Source organism: Vombatus ursinus, unplaced genomic scaffold, assembly GCF_900497805.2.
Source record: "Vombatus ursinus unplaced genomic scaffold, bare-nosed wombat genome assembly UNPS02014863.1, whole genome shotgun sequence".
Classification (NCBI taxonomy): Eukaryota; Metazoa; Chordata; class Mammalia; order Diprotodontia; family Vombatidae; genus Vombatus; species Vombatus ursinus.
Genome location: NW_020954641.1, coordinates 7,985,423 through 8,009,318, shown reverse-complemented (window position 1 = coordinate 8,009,318; position 23,896 = coordinate 7,985,423). Strand labels below are relative to the sequence as shown.

Below are 23,896 nucleotides of genomic sequence, written 5' to 3'. Positions count from 1 at the left end.
ATGGCTCACCTCTTAGAATACTTGGTTCCTCAAGTTTACTGCAGCACTATGCCCTTTTGTTTTTGCTTAAAACTACTTCTAGACTCCAAGAGAAGTTTGGGGCCCTACTTTCAGTACTCCAATAAGAGAGCTGTCTTGAGCCTGGTATGAAACAACAGAAATATCGTATAGCTGAAAGATAATTCTTCTTACTACACAGGTTTCCTAGAACAGGACGGGCCTAGGAATATTTCTCCCTCTTAACCCAAGTCTAAGACTGGCCATTCATTCCACCAATATTGGCTGAGCACTTGCTACATACAAGGCATTATGCTAGGCATCCATGGGGGATATAAAGGTTCACAAAACACAGTTCTAGGCCTCTCGGAGTTGACGATAAAATAATCTGGCCCAATTAGACGCCTCATAGGAGAAAATAAACGACTGAAGCAAGTGTTAGGATGCTAACAGCATAGGGACAACCCACACCTTCTGAACCTTACATAGGAGCTCTTTCTCTTTAACCCAAACCTGGCCAAATTCCTCTCCTTATTCCTGCTCCAAGTTCCTCCCTCCCTCCTTTTCCTCCCTTGGCCTGCCCGCAGGTCTGGAGCAGATTCGTTCTTCCCAAGTCCCCAGGCGCCGGCACTACCCGGGCTTCAATCCTGCAACAGGAAACTGTGGCCTCGCCAGGTGCGAAGGCTGAAAACCAGAGACCCTGCAGAACTGTAACACAGTGACCTGGTGCTTAGGTTGGCCCCACTTACCAGAATCTGTTTTTGCTGTGTGTGCTCCTCCATCTTCTGCTTCATGCTCTCTTTCCGTTGCTGTCGAGGGAGTTTCTCCACCTCATTCTTCACCTGCAGGAAAGATGACAATGACCTTTCAGTAAGATAAGCTAGCGTCGACCACTTCCCTAATGAAATCTGTTCCAGGTAAGGAAACTCCCTTTACTAAAGCAGATCAGCAACTGCTCTATTGCTAGTCTCAGCGCAACGGCCGTGTGAGGTGGACAGTGCAAACGTTATCATCCCCATTTCAAAGATGAGGAAGACTCATCTTTGATGAGAACCACCAAATCCTGATCATCTGGCTCAGAAAGGTTGAGGAACTTGCTCATAGTCACACAGCCATTAAATATGAGAACCAGGATTTGAAGCCAGGTCTTTCCTGACTCCAAACTCAGTGTTCTTTCGGTTACTACACAGCACCTCACTTCACAGTTTATTGCTAAGGAATGAGCGACAAGAGACTTGCCCAAACATACAAATGACCTTCCTCATCCCCTTTGTGAAGGGTTTCCCTTGTCTCCAGTTTTGTAGGACAGTGCAAATTTGGGTCAATCAAAAAACAAGTATTAAATGCCCCATCATGTGCCAGGCACTATGCTAGACACTGGAGATATAGTAACAAAAATGAATAGTCCCTACCTTCAAGGAACTCAAATTTTACCAAAGAAAAAATAGCAAAAAAAAAAAATTTTTTTTTAATTAAAAAAAAAAGCCAACACAAACATATATAACTCTATACCAAATAGATAGAAAATAAAGATAACTTCGGGGGGTGGCACTGGTAGCTGGGGGGGGCTCTGAAAAGGCCTCAAGTAGGAAATGTCACTTGAACTGAGCTCTGAAGGAAGCTCAAGATTCTAAGAGACAGAGGGAAGGAGGGCGGGCGTTCCAGGCGTGGGGTAGGGAAATGGAATGTCATGTGTGAGCTCAGGGCAAGGAGAAGGTCAGTTTAGCTGGATCACAGAGTGCATTTAGAGGAGGAGGGAAGGGGGATGGAATAAGCATAACCTACTATGTGCCAGGCCCTGTTAAGTGCTTTTTTACAAGCATTATTTCATTTGAGAGTAATCTCAAATTATCTCAATTGAGAGTAACGTATAATAAACCTGGGGAAAAAAGGTCAGAGGCAGGTTATGAACAAATGTAAACAGCAAACAGGGGTTTGTGTTTTATCCAAGGAGAAACGGGAAATTACCCACCGAGTGGAAGAGGGGCACAGTCAGACCTGTGTTTAGGAATCACTTTAGCAGCTGTGTGGAGAATGGCTTCTGTCCTTGGGTGGTCATTCCCAGAAGTCTCCAGTTACCTAGAAAGCTTGAAGAATCTGGGCACCAAAAACCACTAAAATGAAGGGGACAGTGTCTACCTGGTCTGCCGTGTAATGTCCAGAATTCAGCAACCATCCTACTCACATCTAGACATGCAGAAGGTCATCTGCCCCTGGCTGCTGCTTTTTTTTTTTATTCTTATTGATGCTTTTGTGTGTGTGTTTTAATACTGTTGTCACTTCCAAAATATAGCACTCTCCCTTGTAACAAATAGGTCACTTAAGCAAACCAGGCCTACATATGGACTATGTCTGACATCATCTGTCTTGTTCTATGCCCATAGTCTTCCCATTTCACGCCCAGCTCTCGACCAAGATACTTCTGAACTCCTTCAGACCAGTTCCTGGGACGTCTATTAGGCCTAGCACAGGGCCTGGTACATAGGAGGTGGTTAATAAATGCTTGTTTACTTCTTTCCTTCCTTTCTACTAAGCCTTCAAAACCTTCTCTTCTCCTTAGGGGTTAGAGGGGCACCATTGCTTTCCTCGATCACTGAAGGTGGTAGTATGAGAGAAAAGGCAGTGGCCCCTAGCTACTCCTTCAGCATGTTTATAGGAAAGACCAAAGAAAGAAAATTATTCCCCAGGGAAGGCCTGAGTGGCTGTTCATGTGCATGTGTGTGAGTGCAGTAACAGATAAATCTTTCCTCTAATCACCACTGCCCATGTTAAATGCAGCCTTCATCCTCTTTTGCCTCTCTCTGCTCCCTGAGAGCCGTCTCCCACAGTATTTCCACAGTCTGCAGGGCTCAGTCACAGGTCTTTCAGGAGCCCCTGTCAGACTGGGCTGCCTTAAACATTAGATACATGTAAAAAAGCAACTTCAAATTTCAAAATCCCCGAGTTGTCTCAACATTCATTGATCATTGCTGGAAACCAATGCCCAGCAACCTAAGAGGTCACACCGGACCAACTCCACTTCTGGGTTCCTGCCCATAGGTTTGCCTCTCCCTACTCAGGTTCCATCTACCCTTGCCAAGACTGCCGGCAACCTGATACCATTGCCTGCTCCACCCACCCACCAATCCAGTTTCCCCAGGGTTGCTACAAGAGGAATAGGGGAAATAATAGAGAGAGCATTGTTAGGGAATAGTAGCAGGAACCAGATGGAGTCTTGCATCTGCCAGCTCTTACATGATAGCCCTTCTAAACAAAAGTAACACGACTGCCCCACCAACAGGCAGGTATGCACTCACATTCCTTTTCTAGGAGAAGTGGTGAATTGGCACCAAGTCATCTCACCTAATCTACTCTGAAACCACCCACACCCTAAGTCTGTAAGATGATTGGCTGGGGCTGAGGTATATGAGTGTTCAGCTGCTATACCATGGGTGGGGAACCTGCAGCCTTCTAGGTCCTTGGGCGGGGCCTTTTGACTGAGTCCAAGTTTTACAGAACAAATCCTTTTATTAAGGGGATTTGTTCTATGGAGTTTGGATTCAAAGGGCAGTACTTGAGGACCTAGAGGGCCACATGTGGCCTTGAGGCCACAGGTTCCCCACCCCTATGCTATACTCTAGCTAGTTCTTACTGCTATTTCCTAAGGATTCTTCCTGCCTTGGTCTCCCCCATAACCTTGGCACCAGGCACAGCAGCCTATAGCCCCAGGACAGCCTAAGAATACCTAACTCAGATCTCATGAACACTGGACCGCAACCAGATGAACTAATGATAGAAAAAAATGAAACCAGGAAAGGAATTTTAGTGGACATGGGCATGATGGCAGCAGGGGAAGGTCCACGTGGGTGACAAGTGATATTGTTTGATACTTTGTGACTCTAGAGATCCCCTAATAGGATCACAGGATTGAGAGATGAAAAAGACTTTGGAAATCACCCAGTGTCCCCTGCCCCCTACCCACACCTACACCCACATACACTTCACAGCAAGGAAACTGAACCTCGGAATGTGTGAGGCAGTGGGAAAAAGCACTGGCTTTAGAGCCAGTGGTCCTGGGTTCAAATCCCAGTTCTGCCGCATGTAACATGCATGACTATGGACATGTCAATCTGATCCTCAGTTCCCTCTTTTGACGAGTCAGACTTGGTGGACTCTAGGGTTCTAGCTCTAAAGCTTTGATTCTATGAATTCTTCTGCATATGAACTTAATTTGTTCCTTGACAGGTTCCAAAAGCCACTGCTGATGGTGGGACAATGATTCACGGCCCCCAGAGCTAAGTCAGAGTGGACCTTGGGGAAAACCTGAGCCCAGGGAAGACAAAGGGCTTGGCCAAGGTCATGTAAGCGGTAGGATGGGAGGTGGGATTGGAATCCAGACCTTCCAACTCCAAAATGTATGCCAGTTCTATCTGTGTGTTTCAATCTAAGGCCCTAAAATACTAAATACAGTGAACCATGGTGTCCCCACACAAATAAACTTCAATGTAATTGCCCTGTTCTACTTGTACTTTTGAATCTAAGGCCATATATTCAATGCCAAGTACAACGGACCATGGTCTCTGCCCACACAACTCCAACGTACATGCCCTGTTCTACCTGTGCATCTAAATTTAACGCCCTAAACCCAGTACCAAGTACGATGGACCACAGTGTATACCCTAGTAAATTCCAAAGTAATTGCACCATTATACCTGTGCATCTAAATTTAAAGCCCTAAACCCAGCACCAAGAACCACAGACTATAGTCCCTCTACACAAGTAAACTACCCTAACTCCTTCCCTGTCCCAAGATACCATGTTGCTAGGCTCTGGGGACCAAAATGGGGGATGAAGGGTTGGTAGACAGTAGCAGGATGTGAGCTGGGGAACCGACAACAGCAGGACGCTGAGATTATGGGATATATGAGAAAGACCAAAAGGAAACGCCTTCTCTGAGCCTCCTCTCCAGCCAGCTGGAGAGCTCATTGACAATGGCTCAGCAGCCCAAGGGCCTAATCTTTCTTTCCCAGAGGAGAGCTCTGGAGGTTGCAGACTTCCTCTTCTATTTGGAGGTTGGAGAGGATTTTCTTCTTCCTTACTCCCATTTTATAAATACCATGGCTGTGTATGACCAGTCTCAAATTAATTACATCACTATTCATAGGAAGGAGGTAGTTAGCACATTTAGAAAGGGGATTTAAGCACCACCACCAACTGGCCTGGTAACAAAAAGCTAAGGCAAACCCAACTGATCACTTTGCCGAAATCAAACATCACTCTGATCAGCAAACAAACTCTAAGGAAGTTAGTTGCCAACAAGTAAATAAATAAACTCTAAAGCCAAGAACAGAAATGTCAACACAGGTTTTCATACTGATATAGACTTCACCGAGTATTAGAGGCAAGATCATAGAATGGTGAAAAACAAAAACACAGGACCAGGAGTCCAAGGGCCTCAGTTCAAATCCTGACTCTGCCATTTACTATCAGTGTGATCTCAGGGAGACCCTTTATCCCACTCTGGGCCTCAGTCTCCTTATCTATAAAATGAGGATGGACATGCAGACAGAAAGAACTATAATACCTGGTGGCCATCTGTTCCCAAGTTAAGTCAGCAAACATTTATAAGCATTTACAGTGCTAGGCACTGTGCCAAGTGCTGGGCATACAAAGAAGGACCAAAACAGCCCCTGCCTTCAAAGATCTTGCATTCTAATGGGGGAGACAATATGCAAACAACTAGCTACATACTTGATAAATACAGGGTATATGGAGGCACTCTCTGAGGGAAGGCACAGGCAGAGAGAAGGGTTGGGAAGAAGGTGGGGTTTCAGCTGAGACTTGAAGGAATCCAGGAAGCTGTGGGAACCAGAAGGGAGATGAGAAGGGAGAGCATTCCAGGCATGGAGAATCCCCAACAAAAAGGCACAGGAATCCAGGATGGAGTGAAGTGTGTGAGGAACAGAGAGGACACCGGTGTGGCTGGATCACAGAGTCCATGGAAGGAAGGACAGTGAAAGAAGACTGGAGGAAGGGGCCAAGTGCAAAGGGCTTTGAAGGCCAAACAAAGGAGTTATATTTGATCCTGGAGGTAAAAGAGAACCACCAGAGTTTATTCTACCATGTTGCCTTATCTCATATTCAGACAACTTGGGTTCTCAGAAAATAGCAGCTTTCTTTATCCAAGACTTCAGCATCTGTTTACCTTTGTCCACCTCAATATGAAAAAGAACGGTGCCTAATGCGTGGGTTCTCAGCTTTTTCTGTGTCACAAACCTCTTTAGCAGTCTGGTGAAGCTTGTGGTCCTCTTTTCAAATAATGTTTTTCTGCCTGCATTCATAATCGAAGGAATTGCTAAACTTTAGCTACGGGTTAATGAACATAAAGATGTAATTTATTTTTCTCATTCAAGTATCCAGACCCTGTGAAATCTATTCAAGGGTTCTGTAGATCTCAGGCTAAGAATCCCTACCCTGAGATCTGAAGAGAGGTGCCATTAAGAAGATGACTATTTTTATTTTTTATTCTTTAAGTTTTATTTTAAGTTTATTTTATTTTAAGTTTATTATTCTTGCTGACTTTCTACCCTGTTGAAGGAGTGTCCATACTAGGTAACCACTCCAGTCTGTTTCCAATCTCTGCTTCTGCAGAAGCTGGGGATTTATGGTGCATGGCAGAATCAGACGGATTCCCAAAAGGGTCTAGTAAGAAAAAAGGCTGGAGAAGAACTTGTTTTAATGTAAGGGATCACCTGCCATCTTGGATCAATCCTTGTTGCTCATCCATTCTTTACCATAGGGGCTTCTGAAATTGAATGTGGTCAAGATTCGCATAAAGTCATCTGGCTCAGGATCCAGAGACCACAGAACTAAAGTTGGAAGGGACCTTAAGTGGTCATCGAGTCTAGCCCACTCATTTTACAATGAGGAAACTGAGACCCAGAGAGTTAACATAAGGTCACAGTGGTGGGATTTGAATATAGATCCTCTTAACTCCAAATCCAGGGTTTTTTACACAATATTACATAGCCTCTATAATCCTGACCCATCTTTCTTCATCTCAGCAGTATGACTAAGGTGAGGCCAATATGGCACTGAATCGAAGGGAAGCAAAGGAGAAGGGAAAGGCATAAGCATTAATAGAGTGTCTACTATGTACCAACCACTGTGCTATGTGCTTTTTATAAATATAATTTCATTTGATCCTCACCACAAACCTGAAAGGTAGATACTATTGTTGTTATCCCCATTTTTATAGTTGAGGAAACTAAGGCAGACAGAGGTTAAGTGACTTGCCCAGAGTTACACAGCTAAGAAATATATGAGCCTGGATTTTAATTCAGGTCTTCCCTACTCCAGGCCCAACACTCTATCCACCATGTGCATCCCCCTCTGGACCAGCAATTACTCCCCATCTCATCCCCACAACTTAAGACTTGAGAACCTTTCACCCTTCAAAACCCATTCCCAAAATCCATTCAAATCCCAAACCCAAAAACCATTCAAAACCCAAAGGAGCACCCCTTCTCCACTAGATTCAGCCTTGTGGCATGTCTGAAGGAGGTAGGGGGCGAGAGAACAGGTAAGTCAGCAATCTGAAGGCTGCCACGTATACCTGGGAGGCCTGAACTAGGACCAGGAATCTGCCCCTGACTCTACCTCCTTCTTCTTCATCTTGAGCTGCTCCTGGAACTTAGCGTACTCCCGCTCCTGCTCAGTCCGGATCCTCTTCGCCTCCTCCCGCCGGCGGAGTGAGTGGTCCTGCTCCATCTTCTCAACCTGCTGTTTCTGCTGCCGCTCCAGATTCTCCAGTTCTGTGTCATAGAATTTCTTCTTGGCCTGGGCAGAGAGAGACAAGGACAATCTCACAGTTTACCAGACTCTTCTGACCACTTTGTAACAGGCAGAGGCGAGAGCCTTATAAGCTATGCTGACTTAGACCTGGGTTCAAGTCATGGTTCTCTCTCCAGGAAACACTCATGGTTCAAGAAGTCAGCCTTCCCAGTTCTCCCGGGCTGTGTTCCAGCACAGCCCTGACCCCTCTCCTGGCTTCTGTCCTCATCAACCCCAAAAGAGGAAAGGGGAGGGCTGGCATTGGTTTCCATTTTCAGCAGGAAAGGGACAAGACTAAAAGAGAAGTCAACAATGTTTCCAGGGTGGTAGGCCAAGGCTTCCTTTATTTACTCCCTCATACAAAGTTTAAACCCATAAAGAAGGGCAAGTATCCCTGGGAGGAACAATCAGCATCCTCATACTGGGGCCTGTCAGGAGGAGGGGTCATTCCAGCCACGCCTCTGATGGGAACAGCCACTAGATTATCAGCTCTATTTTTGTCCATCAAAAACGGTGTAGTGGAAAGAACCTCATACCTGGAATCAGAGGACTGGGTTAAATTCCACCTTTGCTTCTTACAACCTGTGTTGACCTTAAGCTTAACCTCTCTGGGCCTCTTTTTCTTCATTTGTAAAATTACAGGGTTGGCCTGGATGACCTATATGGTGACTTCCAGCTGTAAATCTATACTCCCATGATCCTTTCAGTCTAGAAAACTTTTGCCAAGAGCTTCCTATTCAAATACAAATATCCCTGGGGAAAGTCATACCCTTATCAAATAAGGCATTATTTCTGAGAATAAATGCTTTTCTTTCAGTTATTCATTCATTAAATATGTGTGTACATGTATGTACATGGAGAAGGGGCGGGGGAAAAGAAGGGAGGGAGGGAAGAGGGGGACAGAGGAGGACAGAGGAGGGACAGAGGGAGGGGAGAAAGGAAGGGAGGGAGAGAGGGGGGAGAGAAAGAAGGAGCAGAGGGGAAAGGGAGGAGAGGGGGATGAAGAGAGGGAGGAGGAGGTGGAGGAATTAGCTGAGAATGGGACACAGAAGAGAGGCATACATGCTGGAAAAATACTGGTATAACAATACATTTGAAGAGACTGTTCATGTGTCACAGTGCTGGTATCACTGTAGATGATCATATTTGGTCTAATGTGACCTTCTCTTCTTTTCAGACCAAAGGTTAATGTTCTCCAGGTGCCTGCAGTGGTCCAGGAAATGCTGCTTTCATGCTCTGGGCTGTCCTATCAGTTTTTTCAATTGGGCTGTTTCTAAGAAAAGATAAAGTTAGTGAACCCTTTCCCCACTCACATTTATTTCTTGCTCAAAGCGTCTCTGCATCTGATCCAGCTGCAGCTCATGTTTGCTGGTCAGCTGGGTCTGGTTACGGTGCTCCTCCTTCTGGAGCAGACGCAACTCTCGGAGCTCTTGGCGCCTGAAGGGTTGAAACAGGAAAGAAGGAGAAGAGGAAGGGAAAGAAAGGAAAGGAAAAGAGAGGAAAGGAGGAAAGGAAGACAGGAAGGAGGAGGGGAGGGAAGAAGAAAGAGAGAAGGAGGGAGAAAGTAGGGGAAGAAAGGAGGGAGGGAGAAAAGAAAGGTGGGAAGAAGACAGGGAAGAAAAGGAGGGAGAAAGGAGGCATTTATTAAGTACTTACTATGCTAAGCACTGTGCTAAGCATGGCAACCAAAATCATCCAATTGGCCCTATGTGGGGCAAGCATTGTAGGTGAAGTATTTTTCACACACAGGGAAAGCCTGAACTAACATGGTAAGATGCAGAAACTGCATTACATAGGGCATTGAAAGCCTGGTGTGGTAGAAAGAACAACGGATGTGGGGTGGGAAAATCTGAGGGTCAGCTCTGCCACTAAAGTGACCTTACCTCTCTGAACGTGACTCCTTACTTTTAAAATGAACATAGAAGGTGCAAGTAAATGGGATCTCCAAGCTCATTTTCTGCTTCACTATTCTATGATTCTGGGAATCCTGTTAAAGGCATCTGCTTTGTAAGGGGCATTTCTTGGTAATTGAATAAAGCTGACTGAATTAGAAGCAGGTTAACTCCCTCAAGGGAAATGTTTTATTAATCCTTAAATCCTGATAAGCTCTCACAAAGACTTAATCAGAATCTCTCCTCCTCACAATGCCTCAGTTGGTCTCACCAAGTTAATTCAGCCTACAGGATTTACCTAAAAGTTCCAATCTCCTTTTTCCATATCCCAAGGCTCTGTAATTTATAATGTTAACTAACCTCAGAATGCCTTCCAACCAGTGGCTGAGAAGATACCCCATACTTAACCCATCTCAAATCTCCATGTAACTTTCAAAGGCAGGTTCTAGAATTTCTGGACTCACCAAGCTTGCCACTTGAGTCTAGATGCCAAGCTTCTCCTCTGTCTAGGAGGAGGAACGTATGATGGCCCAAAAGCAGGAAAGGCAAGATACCAATGTCACCTAACCTAACTTCCCTACAGGAGGATGGGCATGATGTTTTTGGAAGAACGGATGAAAGGCAATGAATCTAAAAGACTAGAGATGAGAAATCCAGAAGTATCTCTATATCTCTGTCTTTAAAACAACAGCAATATCATACTGTTCAGGGTCCTGGCATTGGAAAGAACACTTAATGGGGGAAGCTAAGAAGGGTTTAGCCACATTTCAAGACAAGTACTGACCACCAGCATTACAGCTACAGGCACCCAAATGTCACAGGAGACTGACTCCCCCTCTCCCTCTTTCCCCTCCCCTCCTCTTCTTTTCTCTCTCTTTCCCTCTCCCCCCCTCCCCCTCCCTCTCTCTCTCCCCTCCCTCTCTCTCTCCCTCTCCCCCCCTTTCCCCCTCCCTCTCTCCCTACCTCAATCTTTCTCTCTCCTCTCCCTCTCCCTCTCCCCCCTCTCTCCCTCTCTCTCTCTCTCTCCCTCCCCCTCTCTCTCTCTCCTCTCCTCTCCTCTTCTCTCTCTCTCTCTTTCTCTCTCACTCTCTCCCCCCTCTCTCCCTCTCTCCCTCTCTCAGCTCTGCCTCAGACCCTAGCTACTCAATGCCCTTCATAATTTAAGGGAAATTCAACCTCACAGACCACAAGTAAGCAGAAAAAAAAAGAAAGAAAGAAAGAAAGAAAGAAAAAGGACTCCTTCTTAACAAGTGCCCTGCTCTTCACCTCAGTGAAATCTCATCTATACTACCTGAGCAGAACACAACTTCTCTGTTCATGCAGAGGAGCTCAGCCCAGTCCTGAGGCCAAAGGGCACTCACTAAATAAGACATCACAGAGCTAAAATTCCAGCTTATGAAACCTGAGCTACTTTTGGGTGGAGGTAACATTAACAGGGGATATAGAATAAATTGAGCTCTTTAAAGTACTACTGAGAAGGTGTTTCTTTCTCCCTACAGAGCCTGAGCCCATCCCAAGGGACCAGCTGAACAGAAAACAGCCTAATCCAAAGAAGGCTTTGCCTAGTAGGTGGGACACCAGGAGGTTTTCACAGGGAAGCAGATATCTATCCAGAATTAACTCCCAAGTCTCTATAGCTGAGGGAGAACGCTGACATACACAGTTAAATTTGTCTTTGAAATGAGTCTTGTATTTATTTAAACTGCAGTATACCTTCTTCCTTTTCCCCCACTGAGCAGAGGCACACTCTCACCATCCCCTTGCCGAAAGGCTCTTGACTAGGCTCTCTTCGATTTTTTCTGAGTGATCACTTCCACTCCCTGAACTTCAAGGATCACCACCAGATGGAAGACTTCTAAATCTCTCTCCAAAACCAACCCTAACCCCTCCTTAGTGGAAAAAGTGAGGGATTTGGACTCAGGAGAGACCTAAATTTGAATTCTCTCTCTGACAGTTACCAACTGTGTAGATATAGACAAACCATTTGCCCTCTCAGAGCTTCAATTTCTTTATCTGTAAAATGGGAATGATAATAGTACCTACTTTGCAGGGTTTGGGAAAGAATCAAAGGAGACACCACAGGTAAAGTGCTTTGCAAACCTCCAACATTATTTCAATGTCAGCTCCTCCTCCTCTTCCTCTCCCCCCCAGAAGCAGGTCCATTTTTCCTATAGCCTACAAAAACCTCTAGCTGGATGCCCCACTGACTTCCCAAATTCAGCATGTCTAAAGCTGACCTACCCTCTTTCCATCCCAAACTATGTTCTCCCCACTTCCCTGTTTCTGCTGATGGTTCTGTCATTCTTCTAGTCACCTAAGCTTCAAACCCCAAAGTCCTCTTTGATTCTTTATCCCCCATATTTGATCCATTACCAAGGCTCATCATTCTGTCTCTATAATGTCACTCAAAAAAAATTCTCTTCATGGTTATTATTACTGCTGATAACAATAATAGCTCACATTTACATAGTGCTCTAAGATTTACAAAGCACTTTTTGGCAGCTAGGTGGTACAGTAGACAGAGTACCAGGCCTGGAGTCAGAAAAATTTGAGTTCAGATCTGGCCTCGGATATTTACTAGTTGTGAGGCCCTGGACGAGTCATTTGTGTCTGCCTCAGTTTTATCAACTGCAAAATGAAGATAATAACACTTACGTCCCAGGGCTGTTGTGAGGATTAAATGGGATAATATAAAGCAATTAGCATAGTGCCTGGCACCTCGGAGGCACTTTAATAAGTGTTTGTACCCTTTCCCTTTTTTACATACATTTTCTCACTTGGTGTTCACAGAAACCCTGTGAGGTAGGTAAATAATTATCCTGATTTTATAAATAATGAAACGAAGGTTAAAAGAGGTTAAAAGAACTATCCAGCATCACACAGGTAGAAAGTGTGTAAGACAGGTTTTGAGCCCAGGCCCCTGACACTGCCTCTTCTCAGTCTGATCTGAGAAGCTAATCTGTGGGGTGACTTTATTTTAGAAGGCAGCCCAAATTTCCCCATCCTCATCCCAATCCTTTCTCTCTAAAGAAGAAATAATCCAACTACGCTCCATGGCTGCTGCTCCAATTTAAAAAACGTTGTCTGCTTGCCTGAGAAACCTCATCTCTTCATCTTTCTTCTCATCTTCACTGATGATCTTGGACGTGGTGATGCTCACCTCCACGCCATCCACAACAAACTTTCGGGTGCGCTTCAGGGTTTTGTTGTGCAACCTGGATTCCTGGCCAAAGAAAGAATGAAAGGTAAAACTTACAAATTCAACTAAGAATAAAAGAACCATATCCTAAATCCCTAACACAAACCCTTACACTTTTTATTCACAGAATAAGTGCTTATTGACTTGTGGTGAACGGACTCATTTTTCGGCCAACTCAGTATTCCATCGCTTACATGGACACAAAGAAATCATTTTTAAGGTCATAGTTCTCTTCCTGAATGTTAACTTCAAAAGTTAAGAGATGCTCTGTCCTCCACAAATATTCCTAGTTTGCCTTGACAACTCAGGTTTAAAACCTGATTTTCTGTCCATTTCCTTTCTTCTAGTACTTATGCCTATTTTGTCACCAAGCCTATTTGATTCTGCCTTTGAAAGGTGTCCTGTCTTGTTCTCTTTCTTTCCAATTTTATTGCCACCATCCTATTCCATGCTCTGTCCCCCACTCTGGGCTGCCCCAGAATGTGAACAAAGTCACAGATCTTAGTCCTGGAAATTCATCTAGTCCAACCTTGTCACTTTACAGATGAGGAAGCTGAGGCTCAGAGAAATGAAGTGACTTGTCCAAGGCCACTCAGCTAATATGTAAGACCCAAGTCCAATGCTCTTTCCATTTATACCACATCATCATCTGGATTAAAGCAACAACCTTCTTGACTATAGTCTCTCTTTTTTCTAATCTACTTGGCAAACCAATAGCAGGCTAATGGCACAATCTTTCATCATACCACTCCTTTGCTGAAGAGACTATAGTGATGCTTTATTGCCCACTATATCATGTTTAGCCCTTTCTCCATGGGTTTCTGGACCCACCATGATCTGACCCTACCCTGGCTCTCCAATTTCATTTTCCAGTGCAACCCAACATAGAAACTCTAGCTCTAATCAGATCTAATCTAATCTAGCTCTAATCAAATCTTACCAGCTGTACGACCCTTAGGCAAGTCATTTAACCCTGTTGGCCTCAGTTTTCTCATCTAGCATCTTTACCTAGAAAACCCTAAATGGGGTCATAGACAGTCAGCCACAACTGAAGTGACTCAACAACAATTGGATTCCCTAAATCACTCCTCATAGAAGCTATTCCAATCTCTTCTCTCTTCACACTACTGATCTCTTTCAACTGAGGATCTCACCTCTTAATTTAAGAAGAAGAAGAAGCAAACAGTGCTCATTGATTCTTCCATGCCATAAGTATCCCTAACCTGTTATCCATCCTTTAGGATCCAGCTCAAGTCCCACATGGTCCATGAACATGCTGACCTTATTTTTCAAACCAAAAATTAGGACAAACAGTTTAATAAAAGGTACCCCCTCTGTGAAGCTTCAAAAAAAAAAAAGTGGTTTTTCTTTTCTTAAAATCAGGTCACCATGTCCATATATTCTTCCTTGACTATTCTAAACCCTCATTAGGGTCCAGGGCCTGGACATAATTCCACACAGTTATATAATGGCTTGTATTATTTAGTGGGTTATCACCAAAAGTAAGGGATAACTAATGAGAACCAACATACTTCACTAGTATACTCACAAAACAGGGAAGGAAACTCTGTCCCCATCCCCAGCAGGGTGGGTGGACTAATTTCTCTAAAGTGAACCAAAAGGAACATTTGGTCGAGAGACACACAAAAGGAGCAGGCTTGGAAGGGCTATGATCTATACCATTGGAAGGAATACCCACATTAATGAGAGCAATGTTTGGTGATGATTTCATTGTTTTAATCTTGTTTATTCATATAAATTGTAAGCTTTTGAAGGCAGGGTCCAGCAGTGTCTGATACTACTTCTGTATTCCCAGCATATAGCCAGTGCTACTCAATTGGTTGTTGATCATAGATGTCATCTATGATTTTAAATTTTTCAAAAAGGTATTTATATTTCCAGTCAACTAGCATTTATTAAGTACCTGCTATATACCAGCTACTGCGCTAAGGATACAAAAAAAGGCAAAAATCAGTTCATGCTTTCGAGGAGCTCACAGTCTAATGGAGGATACAGTATGCAAACAACTATGTACAAATAAGATCTACACAGCATAAATTTCAGGTGGTCTCAGAGGGAAGGAACTAACATAAAAGAGGGCTGAGAAAGGCTTCTTACAGCACATGGGACTTTGGCCATAGGATATAAATTTGCTACATGCCATGTGAAGTAATATTTTTTTCTATTTTTCTTGAACTTAAGATTTTTAAGGAAATAGGGATGGTTCCCTGATTCTAATATGTTGGAATTTGGTAGAAAAATCTGTGCTTGCCCCATCCATTCAATTTTGCAAAGCATAGTGCTAGGTGCTGAAGATACCTAGAGACAAACAACCAGCTTTCAAGGAGCTTACATTCTAATTAAAGGATACTAGGAGTGCTCAGATAAATGAATACAAGACAACAAGAAGAGAGAGAGAACACAAACAGCCAAGGCATAAAGAAGGTCCTATTCAGGAAGGTGGCATTTGAGCTGAATCTTGAAGGAAGAGAAGAGACCTATGAGGGAGTGCATTCCAGGCAGGGGTGATCACTTATGGAAAAGCATAAAGAAGGGGAGATGGAATGACAAGTTGGGGAAACAATAAGTTAGACTAGTTTGGCTGAAATACAGAATGTGTGAACGGAAGTATAGGAAGTAAGTCTAGAAAGATAAGGTGGAGCCAGATTATGATAAATGTGATTAATGCTAAGCTTTGGATTGTGTGTTTCAGCACTGAAGATTCTTGAAAAAGGCAGTGTTGTGGTCAGTTGTGTGCTTTAGGAAGATTATTTTGGCCAGGAGGCAGAAGATGAATTGGAGAGGAGATATGAGGCCCCTCAAGTTTTTATGTACCCCTGAGTATAGACTCCCTCCCAACCTCTATACTTCTGGTCTAAAGACTTTTTCAATTGCTTGACCTAGGGTAAACAGTAGCTTAGAAGCCAGATCAAGTATGTGTCAATATAGGAAATGATGGAGAAAGGGAATGAGGTCAACCATTTGCTACTCTAGTCAATGCTCCTACCTTCCAGAAAGAAGAAAGAAAATCACTGCAGGCTCAACCTGAAAGGGAGAACAGCCTGATGGTTCTGTGCTGCTCCCTCCACTCTGACACAATGCAGCATCCCAGCAGGCAGTTGCCAGTGGAAGCAATTTCAGTTCTCATTCAATTAACCACATGTGGATTATCCACTTTTTACTTCATCCTCACCATTTGGCACACTCAGCTCTTTTCCTATACTACCTAGCAAGTGTGGACTCTGGGAATGCAAAGTCATTATTACCTAATTTATGCCAAATGGAATGAGGCTGGTAAATTGACTACCCGTAAGAAGCCTCTGAATACACTCCAAGGCTAAATCCAAATGGCTTTTATATTATCTGTGGTTCTGGTTTATTTGTACTACTGCTCCTCTTAGAATGATCTAGTAATCAAAGGTTAACTATAAATAAAAGTTCTTGTTTCCTCAAGCCCAGAAACATTAGTTTGTCTTTTTGGAAATCTAAGAAGCAAACCCATTTCTCTTCTAATTTCTTCCCAACCCCCATCAATGGGATCAGAAACATCCCTCAAAGGAGGATGAAAGAGCAGACAGAGAATTATGTTTTCCTTCTCATTGTATCTGGTTTATGTATAAGTTAATCATGAGAATACACCACATGGCCTTCACTATAATGTAAAAAGACTGTTGGCTAAATGCCTAGAAGTCAAGTCAGGAAATTCTGCCCAAGTCTCAGAGTTCTGAACCAGATTCCAGAATTTAGTTCCAGAGACATTTTCAAGGTCAAGGTAACCAAAGAGACTGACAAGTTTTACAAGAGTAGACACTCCAACAAAGGAGAAGATGCATCATGGGAAGGGGAAAAGAGGATGGGAAGAGCACCTTTAAAGGAAAATCATGGATCTCAAGATAGCAGGGACCTCAAATGTCATCTAGTGTAACCTTCCTCATTTTACAGGTGAAAAAACTGAAGTTCAATGACTTCAACAATGTCATGAAGGTGCCATGGCAGAGAAGAAATTTGAATTTGGAATCTCTGACTCTAAATCCTGCACTGCAGACTCTCTGGGCCCTTAATCAAGGGCCAACATCCAAGTGTCAGTGAAAGTCCTATCCATCATCAATCAATCAACCAATCAATCAATCAAAGCAATGAACATTACAGATATTTTCAGAATTTTTCAATGTATTGATCAGTTTTGCTGATTTTTTTTCCCTTTTCCTCTTTCCTTTTCTTTAAAAAATATTATTTGTTGTAAGGGATGACTCTCTGAGAAGGGAAGTAGGAGAGATCCTGGGACAAAGTCAAATGATATATAAAACAAGAGATTCTCAGCAGAAATTTATTTATTTATTTATTCATTCATTCATTTATTTATTTATTTATTGGCAGTTGGGGTCAAGTGACTTGCCCAGGGTCACACAGCTATTAAGTGTCACGTGTTTGGTCTGAAGCCGGATTTGAACTCAGGTCCTCCAGACTTCAGGGCCAGTGCTCTATCTACTGCACCACCTAGCTGCCCCCCAGAAATTTATTTTTAAAAGAAAGAAATTAAGATGGAAAGTAGTCAAGTGACTTGCTTTAGTCCACATAGCTAGTGTCTGCAGGAGATATGAATCCAGGTCTTCTTAATACTGACCACCTTACCATACTACCTTAATAACTAGTTGTTTAATTGGATGGCAATGACCTGCGACTGTAAGTGTTAGACTGTTGGTGACAGTTCTGTCCTACACTCAAACTTGCCTTCCACTGTAAACACATTTCCCAAATTCAACTGTGAATGGTGTGGTGGAAAGGCTTGGATATGAAATTGGAGGCCTTGCTTTCAAAGCTCAGCTCTGCTTACTACGTCGGTGACTTTGGGTAAATTACTTCACCTTTCTAGGACTTAGTTTCTTCTTCTGTTCAGTGATGGGGATGGACTAAATCACGGGTGTCCACCTTACATAGAAGCAGATCCCCTGCAGCTGCATATAGACTTAGAAAACCACAAATTGACATTATCTGTATTGTATTTGCTGTTGTTTGTGTTGTTGCTGTTGTTGTTAAACATTTCCCAATTTTCATACTGGTTTGGTTGCACTTGGGAGTTTTGCTCCCAGAACTGAAAGAGTGCAGAGCAGGCCCATGATTTTGGTACCTCTGGACTAAATGACCACTAAGGTCCCTTCCAAGTCAAAATCTAGGGTCTGCTTCCATACTTGGGTCCACTTCATTTCGCCTGTGTCCTTTTTTGGTCTACCCACCGCTCCTGCCTCATCAGGTCTCATCAGGTGTCTTCTTCCCTGGATGACCCTGGAATTCCCCTTTTTCCCTGTTACTAATTCTACCTCTTCCTCTTTTGTACAATGCTTCCTTTTCTCTTTTTCTCTTGCCAAATAAAATGCTACCATATTGAATCAAAAAAAGGAAACAAGCAAAAAAACACAGAGAAACAAACAAAACTAAGCTAAGCTTTCAAAAACTGAACAAAGGAAGGATGTTGTTTGAAAACAAACACACCCAAACACATACACACATGCACCAAATAATCTTTAGGGATGCCTCTGGCCAATGGTTTCTTTCCTCTTAGATTTGAAAGACCTCATTAATCTTGACAAGACCTTCCTGGTTCAACTTTGCTGGCACCCCGTAAAGGCCCATATCCATACATACAGAAGTTATCCTTTCTTTCCCTACAAAACAATAAATGTCTAAGATAAAAGGAAAAGAGGAAAGACTGAGTTTGATTACGTACAAGTACAGGCACAGACACTGAACCTCTCTCTGATATCGAGGGCTCTCCGCTTTGTAATGTACTGCAAACCTCAAAGTGGTCTGTGCTAATGTCATTTGCCAAGTTTAGCAGTGGCAAGTATAGGGTGCCTGAATGACTGAAGCCATGGCCTGGAAAGGAATGTTTTTAAATATTCCTCAGAGGAACATGGCAAAAGATGTGTTTCTATCATTTAGTATGTGGCAGAATGGTGTAGGGGATAGGGCACTGGACTTGAGATCAGGAAGACCTGTTTCAAATCCAATCTCAGATGCTCACTAGATGACATAATCTTGGGCTAGATACTCTCTAAGCCTCAGCTGCCACATCTGTAAAATGGCCAAACAATATCTACCTCATAGGTTGTTGTGAGGATCAATTTATATATACTGTATCTGTGTGTATATTTGTGTGTGTGAATAAAGTTCTTTGACTACCTTAAAGCATTATATTAATGCTAGCTCTTAGTATTAGACTTGGTATTGCTTGCTGTCCACTCACCTTCAAGGAGATGGGTATACCACTTGTAGTAACGAGCTAATATATACTTTTGCTAAAGTAATAATACTAATCAAGACACTGAGGGTCAGAGAGTTGCCCTTGGAGTTAGGAAAACCTGGATTCAAGTTTTGCCTCTCATATGCATAGGCTATGTGACCCTGAGCAAGTCCCTTATCCTTTGAGTGCCCCCAAGCTATTCTGTAAGACAAAAGTTGGAGTAGCCACAGATCTAGGGTAGAGGGAGCTTTCTCACAGAGGGTAGTCTTTTCGATTCAATTCAATAAATATTTATTAAGCACCTACTAGTGCCAGGCATAGCTAAAGTGCCTAGGATACAAAATGAGGCAAAAGATAATCCCTGCCCTTAAAGAGACTACAATCTAAATGAGGAGGAAAGAGGGAGAGACCACGTGGAAACAAATATCTACAAAGCAAGCTACATACAAGATAAAGAGATAATTAAAGGGAAGGCTCTGGAATCACTAGAAGTTAGGGAAGGCTTTTTTCTTTTCTTTTGCTAATTATAGAAAAAACCCACCTAATGCTTATATATTTACAATTTACAAAACAGTGAGTATGGATATTGTCCTCATTTTAGAGATAAGAACCTCTTGCCCAGAGGGGTTATGTGACTTTCCCAAGGTCCCACAGCTAATGAGTGGAAGAGCTGGGACTTGAACATAGGTGTTCTGACACCAAGTAAGAGGCAACAGGGGGTGCATAGATGGAATGCTGGACCTGGAGTAAAGAAGACCTGAGTTCAACTCTAATCTCATATATTTATAAGCAGTGTAACCCTAGGCAAGTCACTTAACCTTTGTTTACCTCAATTTGTTTACCTTATTAATGAAATGGATATAATAATAGCCCCTACTCCCTAGAGTCATTGTGAGTATACAATGAGATAATATTTGTAAAGTATCTTACAAACCATAAAGCATTATATAAATTCTAGTTATTACTATTATTATTATTACTGCCAGGTATTGTGAATCTTTCTATTTCTTGTTCAGTTATTTTAGTCATATTGGACTCTTCAAGATTCTACTTGAAGTTTTCTTGGCAAAGATGTTGGAGTGGTTTGCCATTTCCTTCTCTAGCTCATTTTACAGATGGGGAAACTGAGGCAAACAGGGTTAAATGACTTGCCATGGGTCACACAGCCAGATTTAAATCTGAGGCCAGATTTAAACTCAGAAGATGAGTGTTCCTGACTCCAAACCCACCTAGCTGCCTGTCACATTTTACCTTCTTCTACCCAGTAGAAGGTAAGCTTCTTGAAGACACAGACTATTTTGCTTTTTATCTTTGTAGTGCTGGCACCTAGCATAATACTGGCACACAATAGACACCTGATAAATGCTTCTTGAACTGAATTTAATTGTTCATTAAGGAAAACGACTAGTGACAAAGTGAGCCACCTATTAGGCTCTTGGAATTAGACCCTGCAAGTAAACAATGAGAAGGCTTTTACCTCCCTCTGGGTTATACTGGGATCTTAAACCAAACTAGGAACAAAAATCCAGAACAGGATCCCAAAAGTACAATTATATGAATGTAATAACAACAACAACAATAGTAAGTAGCATTTAAAGGATTTGCAAGACACTCAACATATATTATCTCATTTGATCCACATGACTATTATTATCCCCATTATTACAGAAGAGGAAACTTGAGACTGAAAGAGACTAAGTGATTTGCCCATAATCACAGATTATCTGAAGCAAGAAATTTGGGGGGGGGGGCAATTGGGGTTAAGTGACTTGCCCAGGGTCACACAGCTAATAAGTGTCTGAGGCCACATTTGAACTCAGTTCCTCCTGACTCCAAGGTCAGTGCTCTATCCACTGTACCACCTAGCTGCTCCCAAATTCAGGTCTTTCTGATTCCAAATCTGGTACTTTTGTCTACCATACCACCAAATTTTTAAAAATTAAATTTAAATCAAGTTTAACCAAGGGTTTAAAAAAAAAACTGGTCAGCCAATTCAAACCACAATCAATACATTTTCTAAGCCTACGGAACTGGAACAAAACCAGGAGATCATCATATTTCCCACATCAAACTGATTTTCCCTGGTGTGATTAGCCTGGCTCAGGCAGGATTCAATCAAAGCTCAAACCTTACCTTCAGAGACAATGAACCCGTCTCCCTGTTCAGAGACAAGTCAGTGGAGAGTGAGATGCTATAATCCATGCTCTCGGAGGCAGAGAGGCTCCCACAGTCTGAGTCTCTCTTGGATTTACCAAGGGGAATTTGAGCAGGAGGTTCGAGACTCCCATTGGCAATCTTTTCACCCACTAAGTTCTCCAGGATGCTACTGGTGGGCCGGCTTCGACTTCCCTTATTACTTTTGTTGGTAGCAATGTCCACGTCATTGCTCTGATGGTTGGAAAAAGATTTCTCCTCCATGGTTGAAACTTTGGCATCCAAGAATCCTGGTGGGGCACTGAATCGATATTTCCCTGGAGATGTAAATACAGCTTTGCTGTCCTCATTTCCAGGCAGGTCAGAACTGCTTGTGGTTTGAATGGAGTTGCCATCATCTACCTGGGTACTGGCAATTTCTCCATCCAAAAGCTTGTCACTGGGCTTATCTAGGCTGTCTTTGGGCTCAGTGGTGACTGGAGTTGATACCTCTGGGAGCTTCTCTCCATCAAAACTCAATTGGCTCACTTCTGAAGAGTCTCTTGTGTGCGTCCCTGGAGGCTTTTAAGAAAACAACAGAAAACCAATTATTTCTACATATTTTAAGTTTTAAAAAAATTATTCTAAACTTAACAAATACCAAATAAAATATGCATTTCCATATATGTAGTGGGGCACAAAAAGAAGACCGTTCTTGGAACAGCAGATCTCTATAATGTACAGTTCTTTTGTCTTTTTAGGTAAAGCAAATCCAACCTATAACTTTCAAAACTGCCTGCCTGTCTGTGCTTCTTTCTAGCCTTCTTTCTGTCCTCTTCTCTGCATTTTTTAAAAAAGATGCCTCAATGACCTTATGTCTATACCTTTTAATAAGATTTAAGAGTTAGTAGCCACCAAAATCAATGCAATCTAAAAAGGCCCAGAACCTCCAAAGCCTAATTCTCCTATATTTTTTCCCCTTCTTTCTAGAACCCCTATCTTTTCCTCCTCTTCCTCACTTCTCTCTGAGACTAGAGTATGTGGGGTCAATTAATAATTACTAATCATCATTCTCTCTGTAGTGCTTGTGGGTAAACATAGTGGGGGGAATGTGGCTCATGTCTTCTCCTTCTCTCCCTCTCCCCTAGCGCTTGATATATCACTAGGCACATAGTAAATACTCAAAAATACTTATCAAAGAAATAAATGAATGAGAAAGGAACCTCAACAAGGCCAAGGCAGGGCTGTCCATTTCATTGTTATACTCCCTGGTTAGGTCATTTCATTACTATATTGTAGTTGTTATCACTTCTAGGAATCCAAGAACATGTATGTTTAGCCAAAATGTGGCCTCCTGGAAGGAAGGGTTAACAAATATGCACCACACAAACATATCTCATGAAACAAGGACATATCCACATCTCCCATGATGCCTTAGAGAAAGATGACTCCTTGGGAAAAGTTTCCCAGGACTCATTTCACATGAGATTGGACTGCCTGGAATATGAAATGATTCCCCATATACAAGAATGAACTTGAAAAATCAATAAATTATTGGATGATTATGTCTTCCAGAAAGAAGCATCACAGAACCCCTTAAAAAAGAAAGATCCCTTACTGAATTTCTGACTCAACCGATATTCCTGGATAGTGATATGGACCAGAGATCATGGCCACGGTATCTTATTGTCAAATGAAAAGAAACTTGTTATCACAGAGTTGTTGACTCCATTTCTAATTCCTCTCTGCCTTCCCACTGAAGTAGTCAGTTTGACAATTTCTCCAAGCAAGGGAATTGGGAGGAATCTTACATTTAGCTGTATCTTTTCCTCTACCTACTCAATCCATTATCTAATTATGCCATTTCTTTCCTGCCCCTTTAGTAGCACTAAGTAGTTGCGTGTGTATTGGGGCAAATCACTTTCATTTTCTGAGCCTCTGTGTCCCACTGCATTAAATGAGGCATATGGACGAGATGACCTCTAAGGTCCCTTCCAATTCTCAAATTCTGTGAGGTTACAGAGCAAGCCTCCTTCTACCTAGGCCTAATCCTGCTCCTTGAATTGACAGTTTAGGTTAGCTTGTCTCCATACATGTTGGCTCACAAAGACACACAACAGCATCTGGTCAGTGATACTTTCCTCCCCAAAAAGAGGCTTTCCTGTCCAGCTGGATGGAAATAAGTCACTGAGGAACCTTCTCCATGGAATGGAGAACAGAGGAGGTTAAAACAGCACATCCACAAGCATAAGAGTTAGTCCCAAATGCACATGGATGAAATTCTCTTGAATACACATTCCTTTCCCACTGATGATTATTTGGGGGTGGTTTTTTAAAAGTCATACAATTCACCTTTTAAAAAAAAATAGAAAAAAAAGTCTTGCAAGAAGTAGTTGTTTATTTTTAAACAGTCAGACTTACAGATACCGTTTCTGTTGAGTCATCATCTTCTCCTTCCTCCCTATTGTCTTCGATTTCCTCCATCACTTCAGCCTTCGCCTCAGCGACCAGCTCCCGGAGAGCCTTGTTGTTGGTGATTTTGCTGACGAAGGGATGCTGAGTGAACACCACACACACACACACACACACACACACACACACACACACACACACACACACACA

The 23,896-nt window shown here is 42.7% G+C and overlaps 1 protein-coding gene across 2 annotated transcripts in view; it reads right to left on the bottom strand.

Annotated features, from left to right (window-relative positions):
- The window catches only part of STK10 (serine/threonine kinase 10), a 129,453-nt gene that overhangs the window by 21,895 nt on the left and 83,662 nt on the right, over positions 1-23,896 (bottom strand). Inside the window, exons 8-13 of one of the 2 annotated variants that reach the window (XM_027841968.1) lie at positions 23,702-23,830; positions 21,275-21,856; positions 12,794-12,924; positions 9,123-9,246; positions 7,636-7,815; positions 747-839 (exon numbers count right to left, since the gene is read on the bottom strand). In XM_027841968.1, coding sequence (XP_027697769.1) covers positions 747-839; positions 7,636-7,815; positions 9,123-9,246; positions 12,794-12,924; positions 21,275-21,856; positions 23,702-23,830 — 1,239 coding nt within the window. Of the gene's footprint in view, positions 1-746; positions 840-7,635; positions 7,816-9,122; positions 9,247-12,793; positions 12,925-21,274; positions 21,857-23,695; positions 23,831-23,896 lie in introns of both variants that reach the window. The other variant, XM_027841967.1, reaches the window with a different exon arrangement.